The 18,536-nt window shown below is 55.8% G+C and overlaps 1 protein-coding gene across 8 annotated transcripts in view; it reads right to left on the bottom strand.

Annotated features, from left to right (window-relative positions):
* ARHGEF2 (Rho/Rac guanine nucleotide exchange factor 2) overlaps positions 1 to 18,536 on the bottom strand; it is a 42,481-nt gene that overhangs the window by 19,493 nt on the left and 4,452 nt on the right. For 2 of the 8 annotated variants that reach the window (XM_026485170.4, XM_026485173.4), the window contains exon 1: positions 2,682 to 2,803. In XM_026485170.4, the coding sequence (XP_026340955.1) occupies positions 2,682 to 2,744 (63 nt within the window). In that variant the 5' untranslated portion in view covers positions 2,745 to 2,803. Of the gene's footprint in view, positions 1 to 2,681; positions 2,806 to 3,119; positions 3,164 to 6,960; positions 7,055 to 7,267; positions 7,420 to 8,389; positions 8,430 to 9,063; positions 9,182 to 14,958; positions 15,077 to 16,333; positions 16,627 to 18,536 lie in introns of those variants that run through there. The other 6 variants (XM_026485166.4, XM_026485167.4, XM_026485168.4 and 3 more) reach the window with 6 other exon arrangements.

Below are 18,536 nucleotides of genomic sequence, written 5' to 3'. Positions count from 1 at the left end.
CCGGATCCGGTTCCAGGGAAGCCAGGACTGAGCTCAGGCCCCTCTCAATCCTTTGCTGAGCCCAGTCGGCCCTTCTCCAGCACAAGCAACCCCCTACAGCACTCAGTGCCCCCCTCGGCTCTGTCCCGAACCTCCATGACCCCCAGCATCTCTTCCTGTGCCCCTAAAAGCTTCAACCTCCTAGGGACCCCCCAATTCCTGCAAAACTTCCTGGCAAAACTGCCCAGCCCTGCCAGCCCCTCCCTGCTCCCCCACCCCTCCTCTCTGGCTCCAGCTCCTCTCCCAGTCCATCCTGCACACAAAGCCAGCACCTCTCCTTACTCAGAACAAAGAAATCGCCTCTCCCTCTCTCCCACTCCACCTGCCCCACTCACTCCAGTGTTGGGGTCCTGGAGACTCCACGGGGACCCCAGCCTCCAGAGCCATCCTAGAGGCCCCTGCCCGCTCCTAGACAGGAAAGGACTCTTTGTTCTGAGAGATGTGAAGGTTAGGATTTGGGGGAGGAGGGGGAAGAGCAGCGGGCCAGAGGGAAAGGGGCCTGTGGCGTTTGGGCCTGGGAAGGTAGGAAGCAGAGCAGAGAGAATGAGGAGCGGAGAGGAAGGGGTGACAAGAGGAGAAACGTGGGGAGGGGGCAACATAGCTTTAGTAAGGATGGGGAGAAGGGGTATGCTCCCCCCAAATTCCTCCTTCTCTAAGGAGGCTCCTGGGTGTCAGGCAAGGAACGGGGCAGGGGTGTGGGCTCAGGGCTTGGTCTGACCCATCCTTTCAAATAGGTAGCAGGGGGACCATCTTCCTCAAATAATCTCATTTCCAGCAGGGCCCCCTCTACTTCCCACCACAGTATAAAAAGAAAGGAGACAGCTGGTGCGCTGGGGGAGGGGGGAGAGGGGATCCAGGGTTTGTTGGCCAAGCACCAACTCCCCCCTTCTGTAACCACAGCTTTCCGGAGGCGGCCCTCCCCTTCCGACCAACCCAAACCGACAGCCACCCTCCTCCAGAGGCACTCTGCCCTCAGATCCACCCACTCGGGCCCCCCAACCCCCCACTCCCCAAACCAAGGCCGGCCCCAGGACAGAAAGAGCCAAGCTTCCAGAGTCCCGGTCCCCCCACCACCCAAAAGACCAAAGCATGAGGACCCAGGTATCTGGCCCCCCAGCTCCTCCATGAAAAAGGACCCCAGTATCTACCCTTCCAGAGCCCCTCTCTACACCCCTCTCCAGGTCTGCCCCCACGGCTCCCTCATGGCTTTCCTTTTTAGGGTGGAACCAAATTTCCGTGGCTTCAAAAACCTCTCCCCCCCCCTCCCCCCCCCCCCCCCCCCCCCCCGGCTCTACTCCAGGGTCTCAGCTCAAACGGTTGAAAAATAAACAGACTTTCAGGGCTGGGGCCTGGCCCGGGCAGGGGTGAGAGGAGCCCCAGCCCCAGCCGGCTACCTCCCACTGCTCCAGCACACTTCCTGTCTTAGGCCCTACTCAAATCCTCAGTTGCCTTCCTGTTGGCAGAATCTCATCCCAGCCCCTGAAGGAAAAGTTCCAGGATGGAATCTCTCCCAACTTAGCCTCAAGACAGGTAGCCAGGCTAGGAGCTAGGACGGAGGTGTGGGGAGGGCTTTCCACCATCTTCCGGAGCTCCCAAAGGGTACTGCCCCTTTTTGGGGAGAACAGTGGTGGTGACCAGCACAGGCTGGGACCCCGGGGCAGGGCACCGGGGTCAGAGGGAAGCCAGAGATTAAACCGGCCATTGGCGGGGTCCTGGCCCTCCCGATAATAGGTACAGTGTGGGTGCCCGCGCAACGAGGAGGTGCCCTCCGCATGCGCCAGAGCTCCCAGTTCCAACTTGTTCACCTACACCTCATTTCCTGGGGTCTGGGGTGTGCAGAGGTCGTGGCCTTTGAGAGCGGCCTGGGTACAAAGAAGGGATAAAGGATACTTGGGAAGGAGTGAGGGCTAAGGATAATTACACCCCAGACTCTGAAAATGGTAGGTGAACGGATCCCAAGATGAAGGGATGAGCGCGGTTGGGGCGGGGGGAGGGTCAGAGGCGAAGTGCCGGCGGGCGGGCGGGCGGGTCAGCCTAAGGGTTTCACGCCGGGAGAACAGGGGGCTCGGAAGTCGGCGGACCAGACAGGGACCGGGACCTGAGACCCCCTGTTTCAGAAACAGGTGTGCTCAGGGCCCCTAAGGGCGGAGGAAAGGGTCCCAGCGACACAAAGACCTCTGCTCCCGGCGCCTGAGGGTGACGGCTCGGGGAGGAAGTGAGCGGTCCCTCTGCCGTCCGGACCCCAGCCACCCGCCCACCCGAGGGGAGAAGTGAATCACAGCTGGAAAGTCCATTTGCGGGGGGAGGAGGGGCTGACTTTTGTCTCAGAGGGGGGGGCGGCGGCGGGGCAGGCGGGGAGGAACCGGGAAACGGGCCCTCCCGGGCCCTGCGCCGGATGGTGGGGACAAAGGGGGCCGACCACGCCGGCGACCGCGGGGCGCTGGGCCCCGGGCCCGGGGGTGCCCACCCGACCACACGCGCGCCTCCCTCCTCCCGCCCGGCCCCTGCCCCGAGCAACTTTCTTCCGGGGCGGCCGGGGCGGCCGGGGCGGGGGGGGGGGTGGAACGCGGCGCGATCGGTGCGCCCCCGGGCCCCGGCGCTCCCCCCCACCCCCTACCCCGGTCCGGCCGCCCCGAGCCCACCTTGCTAGCCAGGTCCCGGCTCCGCTCGGTCCGCACGCGCGTGAGCGACTCGATCCGAGACATGGTCGGGGCGGCGGCGGCGGGCGGTCCCGGGACAGGAAGGCGGCTCGCGCGCGCGGCCCCGCGCAGTTCCTCAAACGCTAGCCTGCCCGCGGGCCGGGGGCGGGGGCCGCCGGGCCGGGCCCGGGGCGCTGGCCGCCGCTCGCCCCGCCGCCCGCCCGCCGCCGCCGCCGCCCCGCCGGCCCCGCGCGCCTGCCCGCGCCCTGTGCGCCCTGCCCGCGCCGACCTCGGCCCGGGAGCCCCGCGGCCCCCGCCCCGCGCGCTCTGCAGGGAGCCCCGCCGCCCGCGCTGCCCGCGCCGCCAGGCCCCGCTCGCCGCTGGGGGCAGGGCAGGGGGGAGGGCGGGGAAAGCCAGGGGAAGCGAAAGGCTGGTCTTTACCGGGCGTGGAGGCGAGGGTGCGCGCCCGAGAGCTCTCCCGCCAGCCCCCCGCCCCGCCCCGCTCCGCTCCGCGGCCGCTCCCGGCCCCGCCCCCAGAGCCCCGCCCCCAGAGCCCCGCCCCCCCTTCTCCGGGGGTTGGGAGGCCCGGGAAGTCCTTCTTTGCGTCTAACCCCGCTTCCCGCCGTTGCCACTCAGGCCGGAGCGGACAGACTAGACACCGGCCAGCCCCAGTCCGGGGGCAGTTGGGGTCTGGCTAGTCTCTCCGCAAGAGGCGGGGTGGAGTGGGGCATTCTTTCGGGACCCTTTGCCGCAGCCTGAGCCAACCTCCACCTTTGCGTAGTTTCCTGATGCTGGGAAACTCCCCCCCACACACACACTCCAACCATTCACGTTACCGTTCATTTCTGCCTCTCTGGCTCTCCCGTTTCTCTGGAGAGCCTTGGGACAGAGCATCCTACTTGCGCGTGGTCCTGCCTGATTCTGCCCCCCCACCGCAGGTGTGGGGGGAGAAGGGAGAGGAGGCCCAGCCCAGATCCAGCGGCTCCCTGGCCCGACTCAGCACTCCTGTAGGTGCCAGTTTTAGCCTCTGCCACTATTTTGGGCTCCGTGCCTCGCCGCTGGCTGAGCTGGCTGGGCTCCTCACCCCCCAGCACACCCCCACACCGCTCCTCTAGCCTCCCTCCTGCCTCACAACTCCTTCATCACCTTCTTCCTCACCCATTCCACTGTTTAGAATCTGTGTATAGCAAAGACCAGAAACAAGGAGAGGGGACCGACCCATTCTAGGCTAGATGGAAATTAGAACACAGAAAAGGACTTTCCCAGGGCCAGGAGGGAGGCTGGTTCCTCCAAGCTTGCACCTGCAGGGGAGACCTTATGGGAAGGCCCTAGGAACTCCCCCAGAACCAGCAATCCTGGACCCGAAACCCAGACTTACCCTCCCTGCAGTGAGCAGGCAGGGCTAAGGAATGTACTAAATTTAAAAACAGACAACCAGAAGCCAGAAGCCAGCCTCCCTGCTCCACCCACTAGGGGCCCAGAGACCAGGGGAGGGCAGGACCTCAGCTTTTCTCCCAGGCCTGGGGTGGGAGAGTGCCACAGGCTAAGGACGGAATCTTAAAAGGCCATACTGCAGCCTGGGCACCCCGTGGGCAGACCATGAGGCCAGGACCGGAATCCCACGGTCTAGGAGCTCTTAGGCCCCAGACTCAGAAGGTCTCTATGAAAGCAGCAAACCTAAGGTTCCAGCCTTTTTCTGCCTCCACCCCCATCTCCAATGGGCTTTGCACCCCAGCCTGCCCCTTGCTCTGTGTCCACCTCTTCCCCTTGGGAGATGAGTGGCCAGGCAGGGGCTTGGGGGTAGATACAGGAAACCTGTCTACGTTGAGAAACACTGGGGCTTTTACTGAGCTAGGCCTGCTGCCTGACTTAATATTCATCTTCTGTATCCCTGGGAACACTTCCAAAATCACACCCCTTGCATCCTAATCCCTCCATCCCCACCCCACTTCTATCCAGTGATACTTCCCAGATTTTCAGGAATTATTTTTTTAGATACCCCCAAAACAAAAGGCAACCCCCAATTTCTGCCAGAATCTAAAAGTAGCCACCACCAGAGCATGTGACTCTTGATCTCGGGGTTGTGAGTTCAAGACCCACACTGGGTGTAGAGATTACCTACAAATAATATCTTAAGGGGCACGCCAGTGGCTTAGTCGGCAGAGCCTCTGAATCTTGGGTTTCGTCTGGGGTCATTATCTCACCGTGGTGGGATCAAGCCCTGCCTGGAATCTTGTGTTCGGCTCCACACTCAGGGCAGAGTCTGCTCGAGACCCTCTCTCCCTCTCCTCTGCTCTCCCCCTCTGTCCCCCTTTGTTTATTTTAAAATAAAATAAAATAGCTCATTTAAGTTGACAAATGTGTTCTGCACACCTCACGGGTGGGGAGGCCGTGCCAGGCAGGAATGTGTCAGAGTGTGGGCCAGTAGATGGACAGTTAGAGTCCCAGGGAGACCCCGGCCCAAGAACTACGGTGCCCACGAGTGTGTGTGTTCTTTTTGTGGCTTTGGACCCCTGCATATTCCGGGACAGGAAAGACTGAGGCACGACTGACTCCAGGGGCCATCGATCCGAAGATGGAGGAAGAAGGGAAGAGAGGGGAAAAGCGGGTTACGTGAGGTTTGCTGACAGAGGCGTGTGGAGTCAAAGGTCTGGGTCTGCAACACAGCTCCGCCTCTTACTAACTGTGGGACCGCCAAGCTATCTTGTCTACAAAATGGAGATTAGAGTACTTATCTTTGTCAGAGTGTTATAAGAATGAAATGAGATGACCTCTGGAGAAGTGTTTTGTCCACCACGATGACTCTAGTCAAATAGGAAGGAATAAGCCACTTCCTCTCTCTCTGCTGGACTTCTCTCCAGCCCCACCCCCCTGATGTTTACCTGCTTCGGGGCAGTCCTGAGTGGGGGGGAGGGGCAGAGGCGGCCTAGGGAGGCAGCCACCCGCATTCGTGAGGGTGGAAGATGAATGGACCAGAGGCCCTGACGAGGAAGAGCAAGTACGGCAAGGTCCTGACTCACTCTGGCTCCTTCCTGCTGCCTGCCGGGCCGGTGCTGCCCACATTGCCCTTCACCTGGTGATTTTACCCCTCCCCCAACCTGGGCCAAGGGTGGGCAAACGCAGGCCACTGGGCAGTACTCACTTCCCGGGCCAATTCGCACAGCAGGAAGACAGGGTGGTTCCACCAGCGCACGGAACCTGAGCTGGGCCAGCTCCCGGGGAGGCTGGCCTCAGACCCCAGGTCTCTCCATTGGCTTGTTCCCTAGAGAGCTCAGCTCCCTGCCTGCCCCACAGCCCTTCACCCCCGACCCCAGCGGCTCCTCCTCTTCTCAGATGCGTGGTCCTGTGCCTCAAACGCCCCAGTGTGGCCTGTGGTGAAAGCAGGTGCTAACGAGAGAGAGAGAGAGAGAGAGAGAGAGAGAGAGAGAGAGAGAGAGGAGTCCTGGCTCCAAGGCTGGCAGAGAGGAGAGCCCAGAACCTTCCTGGGTGAGAATCCCATGGCTCTTGGGGCTGAACAGGGTGTTTCCTCGGGGTCTTCTCTCAGAGTTCAGATGCCTCCCCAGGCAGGAAAGTACTTGCATACTTGGGGAGGCCTTGAGAGGAAAAGGGGGTGGCTCATTCTGCCAGTAAAGGAAGAAAGTGGAAATGCATTCAAGCAGCAGGCAGAGCTCCCGGGTTCACAGAGCCCGGGGTCGGTAATAAGGGAGAGAGCAGAGTACCTTCACCTTCCTGGGGTCAGAACTGGGCACGGCCCCACACGCATGGGTGTGCGTGTGCTTCCATAACCCTACCCTCGTCAGGCTTCCACTCTGCCCGCGGTCTAATTTCAACTCCTTCAGCTGCCACATCCACCATACAATTATAAGTCTAAAAGCACTTTGCAAACCCTCATACCCTCCGAAGAAGTAAAAAGTGTTGCTGCAATGATTATCATGGTTACATGCAACCGTTCATCTTCGCGGCCCACCTCTGTCGCTACGGGAGGCTTCTGGGAGGGCTGCACTGCCCTTTGGCTTCTGGAGCCTCCGCCTTTCCCTCTTCCAGCTGCCCCAGCTGAAGCCGGCTGCTGAGCGGGAGGCATGGGGAGAGCGGAGCAAAGCTGACGCCCTGGGATACAGGAAGGGAGTCTGGGAGAGCCAGCAAGTGTCCCCGCGAGCACGAACCACTGCCCTGAGTGTCTGTCTCCCCGGGAAGCTGGGGAGGGGAGCGGATGGGGGGCAAGGAGGAAGGGAAGCAGGGAGGGCAGGGGCGCCAGGCCTCCGGCTTCCCCACCGCCGCCTACCTTGGCCTTTCCGGTCATGCCCAGGAGGAAGCTGAGGGTGCGCTGCAGGGGGGAGCCTGCCCAGCCTCCTGAGCCCCCTTCCAGCTGGCCACAGCTGCGGGGGGAAAGAGAGAAGGTGAAGAGTGCAGACGGGGCTGGGGGAGAGAAGCAAGGTGTTCCCAGAGAGATGCAGGTGCCTTGGCCAGGAGGGGAGAAAGGAGGTCTGAGGACAGCCTGGAGCGGGACGCCTCAGCCCACCCCCACCTCCCGGATGTGGACAGGCCCCTCTATCTGAGAGGAGAACTCCAGGCTCCTCCCCCCTTCCTACCGAACTCAGGCAGGGTCTCCTCTTGTGCTGCTTCCCACTGACAGATATGGGGTGAGGGCTGTCCACAAGGCCATGTTCGCCTCAAAACACAAGAGCCTGTGCACGACCCTCTGCACTGTTTGGAAAGGGCCTTTGGGCCTACAGCCAATAAGGAGTGGATTTCCTGGGATTTCATCAGCCCCATCCCATGAGCTAATCCCAAACCCAGAGCCAGAAGGATGTGTCAGCTAGAGATTTTCAGGACCACAAATCAGAGCTTGGCATCTTAAAGGGCCATGGCCAGCGCATCCGGCTGCCCTGCCTGGGAGGGCCGAGCTGCTCTAACCAGGCTTCCGCTGAGGGAGCCAAATACACAGGTGCTGATTTTGTGCGCTGATGTTCCCCTGGCTACAAAATCTCCCAGACTCCACCTCGGTTCCCCAGCTAGGCCGGCAACCCCCCTCCCCCCACCGGCTCTCCTTAAAGCCACTCCCCATTGGTCAATTATCTGAGCCTCCAAAGCTGTCCATGGGGTCCTTGGCCACTGTCTCTCCCTAAGACCGTCCAACAGCTGACCGGCCCACTCAACCTTTGTGTCAGCGACAACAGCAAGCAGCTCCCGTTGTCTTATTCATCTGACCGCCTGGCGTCTGGATACAACTTTTCTTTCCCTAATTGCTTTACTATCCAATGGGGCTCCTGGGAACTTTCTAAGCCTGACCCGGCCAACAAATGAGAAGAGGGTGAATTCTTGTGACGCTCAGGGAGAAGGACATTTGGAGGCCTTTGATCAGAAATGTTAAGGGGAGGGGCGCCTGGGTGGCTCAGTGGTTAAGTGTCCCGCTCTTGATTTTGGCTCAGGTCATGGTCTCGGGGTCGCAAGATCATGCCCAGCATCAGGCTCCATGCTCGGTGCAGAGTCTACTTGAGATTCTTTCTCTCCCTCTCCCCCTCCCCACCGCTCATGCGCATCTGCTCTAAATAAATAAATAAATAAATAAATAAATAAATATATTTAACAAAATGTTAAGGGAAGCAACATTTCAGGAAGCAGAGACCCTTAGAGTTACAAAATCCATGGTCCAGCCACATTGCGCCTTTTCCAGCAAGGCCTTTGAAGGGCTCTGGGTCTCCCCAACTCACCTTTGGCTGAGGTCAGTGGCAGAGGACTGGCGTAAATTCCCTGCCAACACAAAAGGAGATGGGAAGTGTCCAGCTCAAGCCAGACAGAGACACCCAAGGTGGCCTCCCCCACCCCCTCCACCCAGATCAGGTCCCCAAGCTGTGGAGGGGGGGGGCTTATGTAGCCTTTCCTGAGTGCCAGCCTGGAGGAGGGGGGAGTCGGAGGGAGGGGGGAAAGGGAGGGAGGCGGGAGGGGGAGGGGGCTGGGGGCTGAGTGGAGCAGAGCTGAAGAGCTTAGGGGCCAGGGAGCAGAGCAGGAGGGCTCTGCGGGGAAGGGCCAGGGACGGCTCAGTCCTGTTTCTGCTGAATGGAGAGAGCAGAGGTTTCGCTGGAGCTCCCAGCGCCTCATCTTGAGGACAAAGTACATTACAAGCAGCTGTCCTCCATCTCCGGGGACAGGGGGAGCTGGGGAGCCGCAATCTGTCCTATGTCCTCCTTCATTGGAAGGAGATCTCAGAATGCCTAAGTCCTGAATTCAGATCTCTCATTTGAATAAAGTCATTTTGGTGTTTCCAAAGGGTGTGTGGTTACACAGAACTCAGGACATCCGGGCTCTAAACAGCTGGCTCTGAGGAGTGGTGGCGAGACAGACAGGGGAAGGGGCCCTCGCTGTCTTGCTCCCCACCCCCACTCACCAGCTGGATCAGAGCAGCCCAAGAGCCAATTGATGCCACTCATGGATACGGACTTGGAAAGCATGCCAGGGGCTGAGTGGTCCAAAGGGCCAGCAGACGGATGGCAGCAACTCTGACCCTAGAATCATGTCAAGAATCCTCACACGACGTCAGGCTTCATCCCTCTCCCGCTCCCACTCCCCATGCTCCCACTTCCCTGCAGAGGGTCTACCTTCAAGCCCTCGGGCCTCCCACCCTCTGCAGCGTTCCACCCGAAACCATCCGCAAATTATTCCTGCTAGTTAGCCTTCAGCGATCTGCCACAGTTGAGGCCCAATGTAGACAATATCTTAGAAAAAAATGTATCCCAAAGGATTTCCAGACATGACAAACTCAAACTGTAGAGGCCAGGCAGGTAATAAAAATGAAAGGACACGAATGAGACAGCTTGGGGTTAAGACAAAAAGGAGCAGGAATATTCATGGACCACAAACCCAACCAGTAGGAAATAAATATTTTTCTCAAGCCTACGTGAAGCATTACAAAAACTGGCCACATATCAGGTCATAAGGCAAATTTTAACCCATTTCAAGTCATCAATATCACAGTGATCACAGGAAACCAGCCAGAAATCCCTTCCCAATGGACTGGATAAGGAACCTGTGATATATTTACAATCAAAATACTAATCAACAATAAAAATGAACTCGCCACAGCCCATCTGACAATATGGGTGAATCTCACAGACATAATAGTGAGGGAAAGAATCGGGACACAAAAAATGTATGTCCTGTATGATTACATTCATATAAGGTTTAAAATAAGCAAAATTAGGGGCGTCTGGGTGGTTCAGTCAGTTAAGCGTCTGCCTTCAGCTCAGATCATGATCTCGGAGTCCCACGTTGGGTGCAGAGAGTACTGAAAAATAAAATCTTTAAAAATATATATATTTTATAACAACAAGAATGAAAATACCATAGAACTACAAAACAAAACTCGTGGGACATGGCCAAAGTGGTTTTTCAGGGGTAATTTATAACCTTAAAATGCTTATATTGAAAAATTTTAAAAGCTGAAAATTAATGAACTATGCCAACTTTAAAAGGTTAGAAAAAGAACAGAACAAGCTCAAGGAAAACAGAAGGAGGTATATAATAAGGATAAAAGCAGAAATCAGGGCACCTGGCTGACTCATTTGGTAGAGGATGTGACTCATGATCTCAGGGTGGTGAGTTTGAGCCCCACATTGGGCAGAGTGGTTACTTTAAGAAATAAAAATTTAAAAAGGCAAAATCAGTGGAGTAGTAAACATAAAACAGGATCAATAAAGCCATACGTTGTAGACAAACCTCCAGTAAGATTGGCAGACAGAGGGAAGACACAAATTGAGGAAGAATGTGGGGCAGACCCAGTGATTGGAAAGGCAGGGGAAGACTGCCCTACAACGTGATGATAGCAATTTTTAAAAAGATTTTATTTATGTATTTGAGAGAGAAAGAGTGAGAGAGAGAAAGCATGGGAAAGGGGAGGGTCAGAGGGAGAAGCAGACTCCCCGCTGAAGGAGGCAGGACTTGATCCTGGGACTCTGGGATCATGACCTGAGCTGAAGCAGACACTTCATCAACTGAGCCACCCAGGCATCCTGATGATAGCAAATTTTGAAAATGCAAACAAAATTCCTTACAAAAATGTGTGTGTGTGTATCTATATCTATATAACTTGACAAAACTGCATCTAGAAGAAATAGAAAGTATGAATGGTCCTATCAAAGAAATGGAATTGGTAGTTAATCTTTCTATAAACAAAACAAAATGCACCAGGCCAAAAACGTTTTATATGCGAGGCACAGATCTCTCAAGGAATAGAGCACTGAAATCTTATGCAACTCTTCCAAAGAACAGAAATGAAAACTCTCCAACTCTTACTATAATGTGATTATAACCTTGACTCTTAAACTGCACACAGGCAGTGTGACAAAGGAAGATTTGGGGCCAATCTCTCTTATCAACCTAAGTACAAAAATCCCAAACAAAATATTAGCAAAGTGAAGTAGATTTTCAATGTCTACAAATTGTTTGCAGCTGCCTCTTTAGGAGGCCTCTATCCACTCCTTGCTTCTGGGCTGGCCTGTGACTCCACTAGATGAATAGAATGCGGCTGAAGTGGCATTATATGATTTTTGAGCCTGAGCCTCAAGAAACCTTAAAGCTGGGATGCCAGGGTGGCTCATTCGGTGAAGCGTCTGCCTTTGGCTCAGGCCATGATCCCGGGGTCCTGGGATCAAGCCCAGCACTGGGTTCCCTGCTCATCGGGGAGTCTGCTTCTCCCTCTCCCTCTGCCTCCTCCCCCACTGCTCAAGCTCTGTCTGTCTCTCTCTCTCTCAAATAAATAAAATCTTTTAAAAAAATTATTATAATAAAAAATGAGAGAGAGCTTAGCAAGATAAGTGAGTGTAAGACCACATTATACAGGGCGTCTGGGTGGCTCAGGTGGTGAAGTGTCTGCCTTAGGCTCAGGTCATGATCCCAGGGTCCTGGGATGGAGCCCCGAGTCGAGTCGGACTCCCTGCTCAGTGGAGAGTCTGCTTCTCCCTCTTCCTGGTGCTCCCCCTGCTTGTGCTCTCTCTGTCAAATAAACAAATAAAATCTTTCAAAAAATAAAAATAAAATCTTTTAAAAAGTGGACAAAGGCTTGAACAGATATTTCACAAAGGAAGATATGTACATGGCCAGTAAGAATATGGATAAATGGGGTGCCTGGGTGGTTCAGTCTGTTAAGCATCTGACTCTTGATTTCAGCTCAGGTTGTGATCTCACGGTCAATCCCCACGTCAGGTTCAGTGCTGGGACTGTAGCGTGCTTGGGATTCTCTCTCTCTCCCTAGCCCTCTACCCCTCCCCCACTGTGTGCTCTCGAAAGAAAGAAAGAAAGAAAGAAAGAAAGAAAGAAAGAAAGAAAGAAAGAAACAGAGTTGCCCAACAGATTTTTTCAACAGGGATATGCAAATTAAAACCAAAATGAGATATCTCTAAGATATCCACCAGAATGATTAAAATTTAAAACTTGACAAGAGAAGTATAATATACCTAAGAATAAACCTATATCCACAAGATCTGTACAGAAAAAAATATTACAAAAGTATACCATCTTCATTGATAGGAAGAAGCAACATCGTACTGATGTCAACTTTTCCTAAATTACTCTCTAGATTCATTGCAACTCCAATTAAAATCTCAAACATGTTTTAATGCATGTTTTGCATACGTTATACTTCAATAAATGCTTATTTTTTAAAAATTAAGACATTCAGGGGTGCTTGGCTGACCCAGTTCGTGGAGCATGTGATTCTTGATCGACGGGTTGTGAGTTCAAGCCCCACATTGGGTGTAGAGATTACTTTAAAATCTTTAAATATAAATAAATACATAATAAAAATCAGGAAATTCTGTTTATGTAAAGTCACCACATGAGAAGGAAAAGACAAACCACTTTTCCCCATTTGGTGAAAAGATAATTGCAACATATATAAAAACAAAGGATAGACATGGGCAAAAGACACAAAGAGGAAATTCATGGAAGAGGAAACACAAATGACCTATGTACATAGGAGGAGACACTCAATTTTGTGTGTAATATGGTCAAATTAATACTGCAATGAGATTTATAACCACTAGATTGGCAACATTAAGAAGTCTGATGGCTCCAAACATTGGAAAAAAATTTGGATCAACAGGAATTCTCCTATACTTCTGATGGGGGTGGAAACAGTCTGCTGCGATCTTGTAAGTTTGAGGTGTACACTGTCAACCAACAGCTCCACTCCAAGGTGTATGCCCTGGGGAAGCACTCACAAATGTGTGTCAGAAGACAGATAAAAGGGGGCTCATAGTGACAGTGTTCATGATAGCAGAGTTGACATTATCGGAAGGTTCAAGGGTACAGTGGAGTGAAAATGAATAAACTCTAACCACCTGCAGCACACAGATAAAAATTAGACACAATGTTGAATAAAAATGCAGGTTATAGACAATTTTGTACAATGTAACACCATTGTTTTTAAATTCAGCAAAACAAAATAATATATTATTAGGTAATACATATATATTTGTGTTAAAACTATAAAAAATGTAGATGGGTGATAAAGAAAATTCAAGATAGTGATTATTTCTGGGGATGGGGAGGCGAGGGAGCAGCAGAGGAGAGAAAGGCAAGGCAAGGAGCGCCCAGGCATTGGTGGTGTACTAGGGCTTGAGAGGGGTGGCTGATTTATTGGGCATTCGATTTCAAACGTCATACTTAAAAGATGAAGGGGAGGGCTGCCTGGCCGTGTCAGTCAGTGGAGTGTGGGACTTGATCTTGGGGTTGTGGGTTTGAGCCCCACGTTGGGTGTGGTGTCTATTTAAGAAGAAGTAGAAGAAGAAAAAAAAAGACACCGGAATCTTTTTTTTTTTTTTTTCTTTTTTTTGAAGTAATCTCTACACCCAGGGTGGCGCTGGAACTCACAACCCAGAGATTAAGAGTCACATGCTCTACCGACTGAGCCGGCCAGCTGCCCCGGACACCTGCGTCTTAGAGTGTCAGCTCTGGGCTGGCCGCACAGAATACGGTCTGGAGCTGCACTGGGCTCCCAGGCCCTGGGTCTGCAGGCTGAGGGCCGGCCTCACGAGCCTCAAGGTTTGGTCTGCGGACCTCGGTGGCGTTTGTACGTACTTGCTCTGGAGGAAGAAACAAAACGCCAAGATGTAGACAGGGAGAAATTTAAGGGAGTGCTTAAAGATGAGAAGGAGAGAGGAGAGGAAGCAGAGCAGGAAGGCCGGAAAGGAGACAGCACCCCACAGCAGGGAGCGGGAGAGGTGAGAAGCCCACGGTGCTGGGGGCTGGGGGCGAGCAGGGGAGAGGATCCGAGAGTCCAGGCGCTCAGCCTGAGCGCCAGCATCTCTACTGGGCACTTGAACTTCTTTTTTTCTTTTTGAAATAACCACAACTTTAAAAGATAGTTTTTATTATCCTGATTTGTGGAGAGATGAAATAGATCCTTCAGGTGGTAAGTGAAGGATCTGGGAGTAGGTCTGACTTCCCATCCTGTGCTTTCTGCAGCACCAGACTGGCCTGGGGCGTGGGGGGCCTGTGGGGGGGCCGGGCAGCAGAGATGTTGGCGGGAGGGGGCACTATTGGGATGCGATGGGTCCAGCCACTGTCTGCAGCAGCCCATTTCCCTCACCCTCTCCCCCAAGCCACAGGCTGGACCAAGGAGACTGGCGTTGGGGCCCCTGGCTGGCTAGGGGAGGGGCTGGAGGGGAAACAGCCTTAGCTGTCGGGCTGAGCTAGCCAACCCGACCCAAGGGTGCCCCTCAAGGTCTTGTGTGTCCTCAGGGGTCCCTAGGTCCCGGCTTGAGATCCCCCAGATATGTTCCCTTAAGCTAGAAGGCTGGGCAGACTCTACACCGTTTCTCATTGGATGATTCTATGATTCTCTTGTTAGAGGTCTACTGTCGTTCAGGGGACCAGATGCCTAGTTTCACCCCACACATTACAAGTTCGCCTCCAAAGCTGAGGAATGTGGGGTCCATGGAAAGTAGTGCTTATCACAATTAGGGGAACAGGGGCCTTTTCATGAGAGGAACAGAGATGCCCACATTGGCGCAGAGCTCAGACACAGAAAGGTGGGAACAGAGAGTCGTAGAGAAGAGGCAGGGGCGGGACCCCAGGAGTGGGGGCCAGGGCGTGCAGCCCCGGGGAGGCGGACAGAGGCGCACACACAGCAGACACAGCCTCAGTCAGATGCAGTCGGAGCGAGGCCTGGGCACGGACAGAGCCAGCAGCTGGCAGGACAGAAGAGGCACAGAGCGCTGGCTGGACAGGCAGGGGGCAGGAGGGGGGGAGAAGGCGCGGCCTCCATGGGGAATCTTGTCCATACCACGCGCGAGTGCTGTCCACCTTGGCGCTGCCGTTCCAGAAAGGCGTCCAGTTCCTCTTGGCTCTGCAGCAAGGGGCCCTCCCGAGCGCCCGCGCATCCCGATGCCTGCAGTTCGCTTCTGAAACACACATTGCCACCACTGCCCTCGGTACCTCGTGGCTGGTGACGGGCACCGGGGAGGAACACCGCCCAGCCCGGCCCTTCCTGTCCGCATAGATGCAGCCCAGACCCACACTGCCGGCCTTTGGGTTGTGCTTGGGCAAAGCTGCAGGCAAGGGTGGCCCCTGCTGGCCGCGGGACAGTACTGTCCTCAGGAAGGACGCGGGCGCTCGGGAGAGGCCACCGGCAAGCTGGAGTCTCACTCCTTGCCTGATTTCTGATTCCAACCTTTGCCCCTACTCAGCCCAGGACTTCCAGGGGCAGAATTAGTGCCTGATGGTGAAAGGTGACCCCTCGAAGACCCTGAGATACAGCTGGCCCCACACGAGGGGGACCCAGGGCATCTCTGCCTTTGACTGGCTGCTCTCGGGAAGGTTCCTTGAGCCTTGTGGGCAAGGTCTCCCAGCTGAGTGCCACCCATGTCAGTTCGGGGACACGGCACAGGGTCCTTTCCCTTCCCCCAGCTCAGCCAGCTGTGCCCAGGAGCTAGAATGTGGTCTACTCACCTGAGCTAAGGGAACCTGCCCGTGGGAACCACGGAAAGAGCAGAGGGTCGGTGCCCTTCACTGGACCACAGCCAGAGCAGTGTCCATGACCACTCACACTGAGCTCTCCATGTTGACCCCCAGACCTTCTCTTTCTGACTTCCGCTATCTTTGGGGAAGTGGTCAGGGGTTTTCCAGAAGAGGAGAGCTGGTCCCTGTCTTCTGCCAAGCAGACACAGACAGACCTCTTCCCCCCTTGCAGGGCTGTACTGTGATGTCTAAAACTTGCTGGGTCTGCATCAGCCTGGAACCAGCAATGCCCCACCCTGGGGACACTTCTCAAGAAACCTCCGAAAGTTCTCTGGGCTCAGTTTCCTCAGCTGTAAAGTGAGGAGTTTGGGCCCCGTGATCCCTGAGTCTCTTCCAGTTCTGACACGCTTTATGGGTCAGTGAAACCCCGAGTGGGAAGTGGAGGCAACGTGGCCCCAGCTCCATACCTTCCCCTCCACAGCCTCCCCCACCTGCCTCCGGGACTAGCTGGAGAGGAGCCGGGAGGGGGCACACTTTGAAAAGCAGCGTCACCCTCCCCAAAAGCCCGAGAAAGGCAGGGTTCAGACTCTCCGGGGGGGGGGGGCAGGGCTCAGGTGCCCTCATCTGGCATCCCTGCCCACCCCTTTCTCCTGGGTCTAGGACCTGAAGGAAGGGGGGGCAGGGGGTCCCCTGGGGGTTACCTGCTTAGTGGATCTTGCAGCTCTCTGCCTGGCCCCCAACTGTGTCTTTTGAATGGGTTGTGGTTGTGGCCATGGGCACGGAAAGCCCCCGACCTTCGGAGAGGTACAGCATGGAAGCCATCTCCCTCGTCCGTTTTTCCCGCCGCCGCCTCCTCCTCCTCCTCTTCCTCCAGCTGCTCTCTGGACTCGACTGCAGACAGGCAGCGGCGAGTGTGGCCTTGGGGCACCACGTCTCCACCTGCGAGGAACACCTCCGGGACGTCTCCGTTCATGGGAGGCACACACAGGCCAGTCTGAGCCAAGAAGACAGAGTGGGTGAGAGGAGTTCTAGAATCCTGGAACCTGGAACTGGGGAGTGTCACAGCCAGCCCTCCCTTCCCAGAGGTGCGAAACTGGAATGTGGCTGGCCCCCGACTCCCAGCCTAGTGTTCTTTCCAGGGCACGAGGACATCCTCATCCACTCCTCATTCTTCCACGTCCTGAGCACCGGCGCGGCAGAAAACCCAGCCACGCAAACGGGGATAGATGCCGCTCCTGTCCTCAAGGGATTCAGTCTGTCTGTGTGTGTGCGTGCGTGTACGTGTATGTGCGTGCATGTGTGTGTGTGCGTGCGTGTGCGTGTGTGTGTGTGTGTGTGTATGTGCACACACGTGCAGAGACAAAAGCCCAAATCCCAAATGACTAAGTGGCCGGAGTGCCAAGTGCCACAGACGGCTGTGTGCTGCCGAAGGAACGAGTGTGTAGCCAGTTGGAAAACTCAGTAAAAGGCAAGGGAAGGAAGTGGCCGCCCCTGAGGGTCTGGAGGAGTGAGTGGTGAGGACCTGGCGGAGCTGGGGAGGGAGGGAAGTTCCTGAGAGAGGATTCTGGTTTCTTCCTTCCACGGCTGGTCATATGGGAAGGAACAGAGCCAAAAGTCCTCTCCAGAAGCAGAGAGAAGGGCACCGTCAGCCGCCGCGCTGAAATCTCTTCCCTCCCCCACATGGGCACTGTTCTCGCTGCCCAGCACTCCCGGCAGCCTTTGGGGCCTGCCTCAGTGTGTCTTGGAGTTAAGAACCCTCAGGAGCTCTTAACGTTGAAAATGAGAAGCCCCACTCCAGAATGAAGTACCAGATACCCTCTCCTTCCCTGCCGGCCTCTGTGCTGCTCACTCCGAGCCCTGTCCCTGTAGGCCTTCTGCTAGAAGGAGTCTCCCAGGGCTCCCCCAGCTGCTGAGCTGCTGGGGGGGTCCGGGAGGACCTGGAAGCAGTGAGTCAGAGTCCTCCCCCCACTCCCAGGCTTTCTGCGAGGGCGCCGAGCCTTCCAGGGGTCATCTTACTCTCCTGCGTGCACGCTGGAAATCCCGCTGTTGGAAAGTTGCTCCTTCAAGCTACTTTTCCCACTGTCACTCAACATGTCCCCAGCCTTCGCTCCAGCCAGCACCGCAGACAGGCACTTGTGCCGTCCCCAGCCGCCACACGGAAGGAAGGGGGTGAGCGCTCGGGCCACTGCAGGTGCACCTGCGCCCTGCCAACGGCTCCGGGGACAGACAAGGAGAGACCTGGGAAACCCGTCCATGCTCCTCACGTCCGGGAGCCATATAGAGGCCCCTCAGCCAGCCGCCGGACAGGTCCTCTCTCTGTGTGTGTCTGCAAATGTGGCCTAGTGCCGTCTGGTGTGCTGGCTAGAAATGAGCTGGGCAGCTCCACAGGCAGCGGGACACAGTCCAAGGGCCGGATCCTCAGCCCGCCATCCAGGGGTCTCCAGAGCTGATATTCGGAGGCAGGAGGGGGAAATGTGCAAAAAGTATTGTGAGAGGCTGGGGGTGCAGACAAGAGGAGGACGTGGGCTGCTCACTGGGAGCAGGGGAGCAGGGGCTGGAGATGGGATGGAGACCTCTCCCCAGAGGCGGAGGGCTGGAGTTCCAGCCCTAGCTTCCACCTGGTATTCCTGCCCCAGAGAGGTCCATGGGGTTGAATTTGGTGGGAAGCCTTTTCTCCCCTCCATCCCTGGGATGCCACCTGCTGGAGAGGGTACTTGCTGCCCTGGCCTGGTGAACAGAGAGCTCTGGTCCTGAAATCATGCCCTTCTTCCTCCAGCTCAGACCAACTGGAATGTGCCCTCTTCTGGGAGACCCACCTTTTCCAAGCACCTGCGTGTTCATTCCTGGCCTCCGCCCTCTGTGCAAATGGAACCCGTGCGGCTCCTTCTCCCTCATATCTTCATT

The sequence above is a fragment of the Ursus arctos genome, unplaced genomic scaffold, assembly GCF_023065955.2.
Source record: "Ursus arctos isolate Adak ecotype North America unplaced genomic scaffold, UrsArc2.0 scaffold_2, whole genome shotgun sequence".
Lineage (NCBI taxonomy): Eukaryota > Metazoa > Chordata > Mammalia > Carnivora > Ursidae > Ursus > Ursus arctos.
This window is presented reverse-complemented; position numbering and strand designations above follow the sequence as displayed.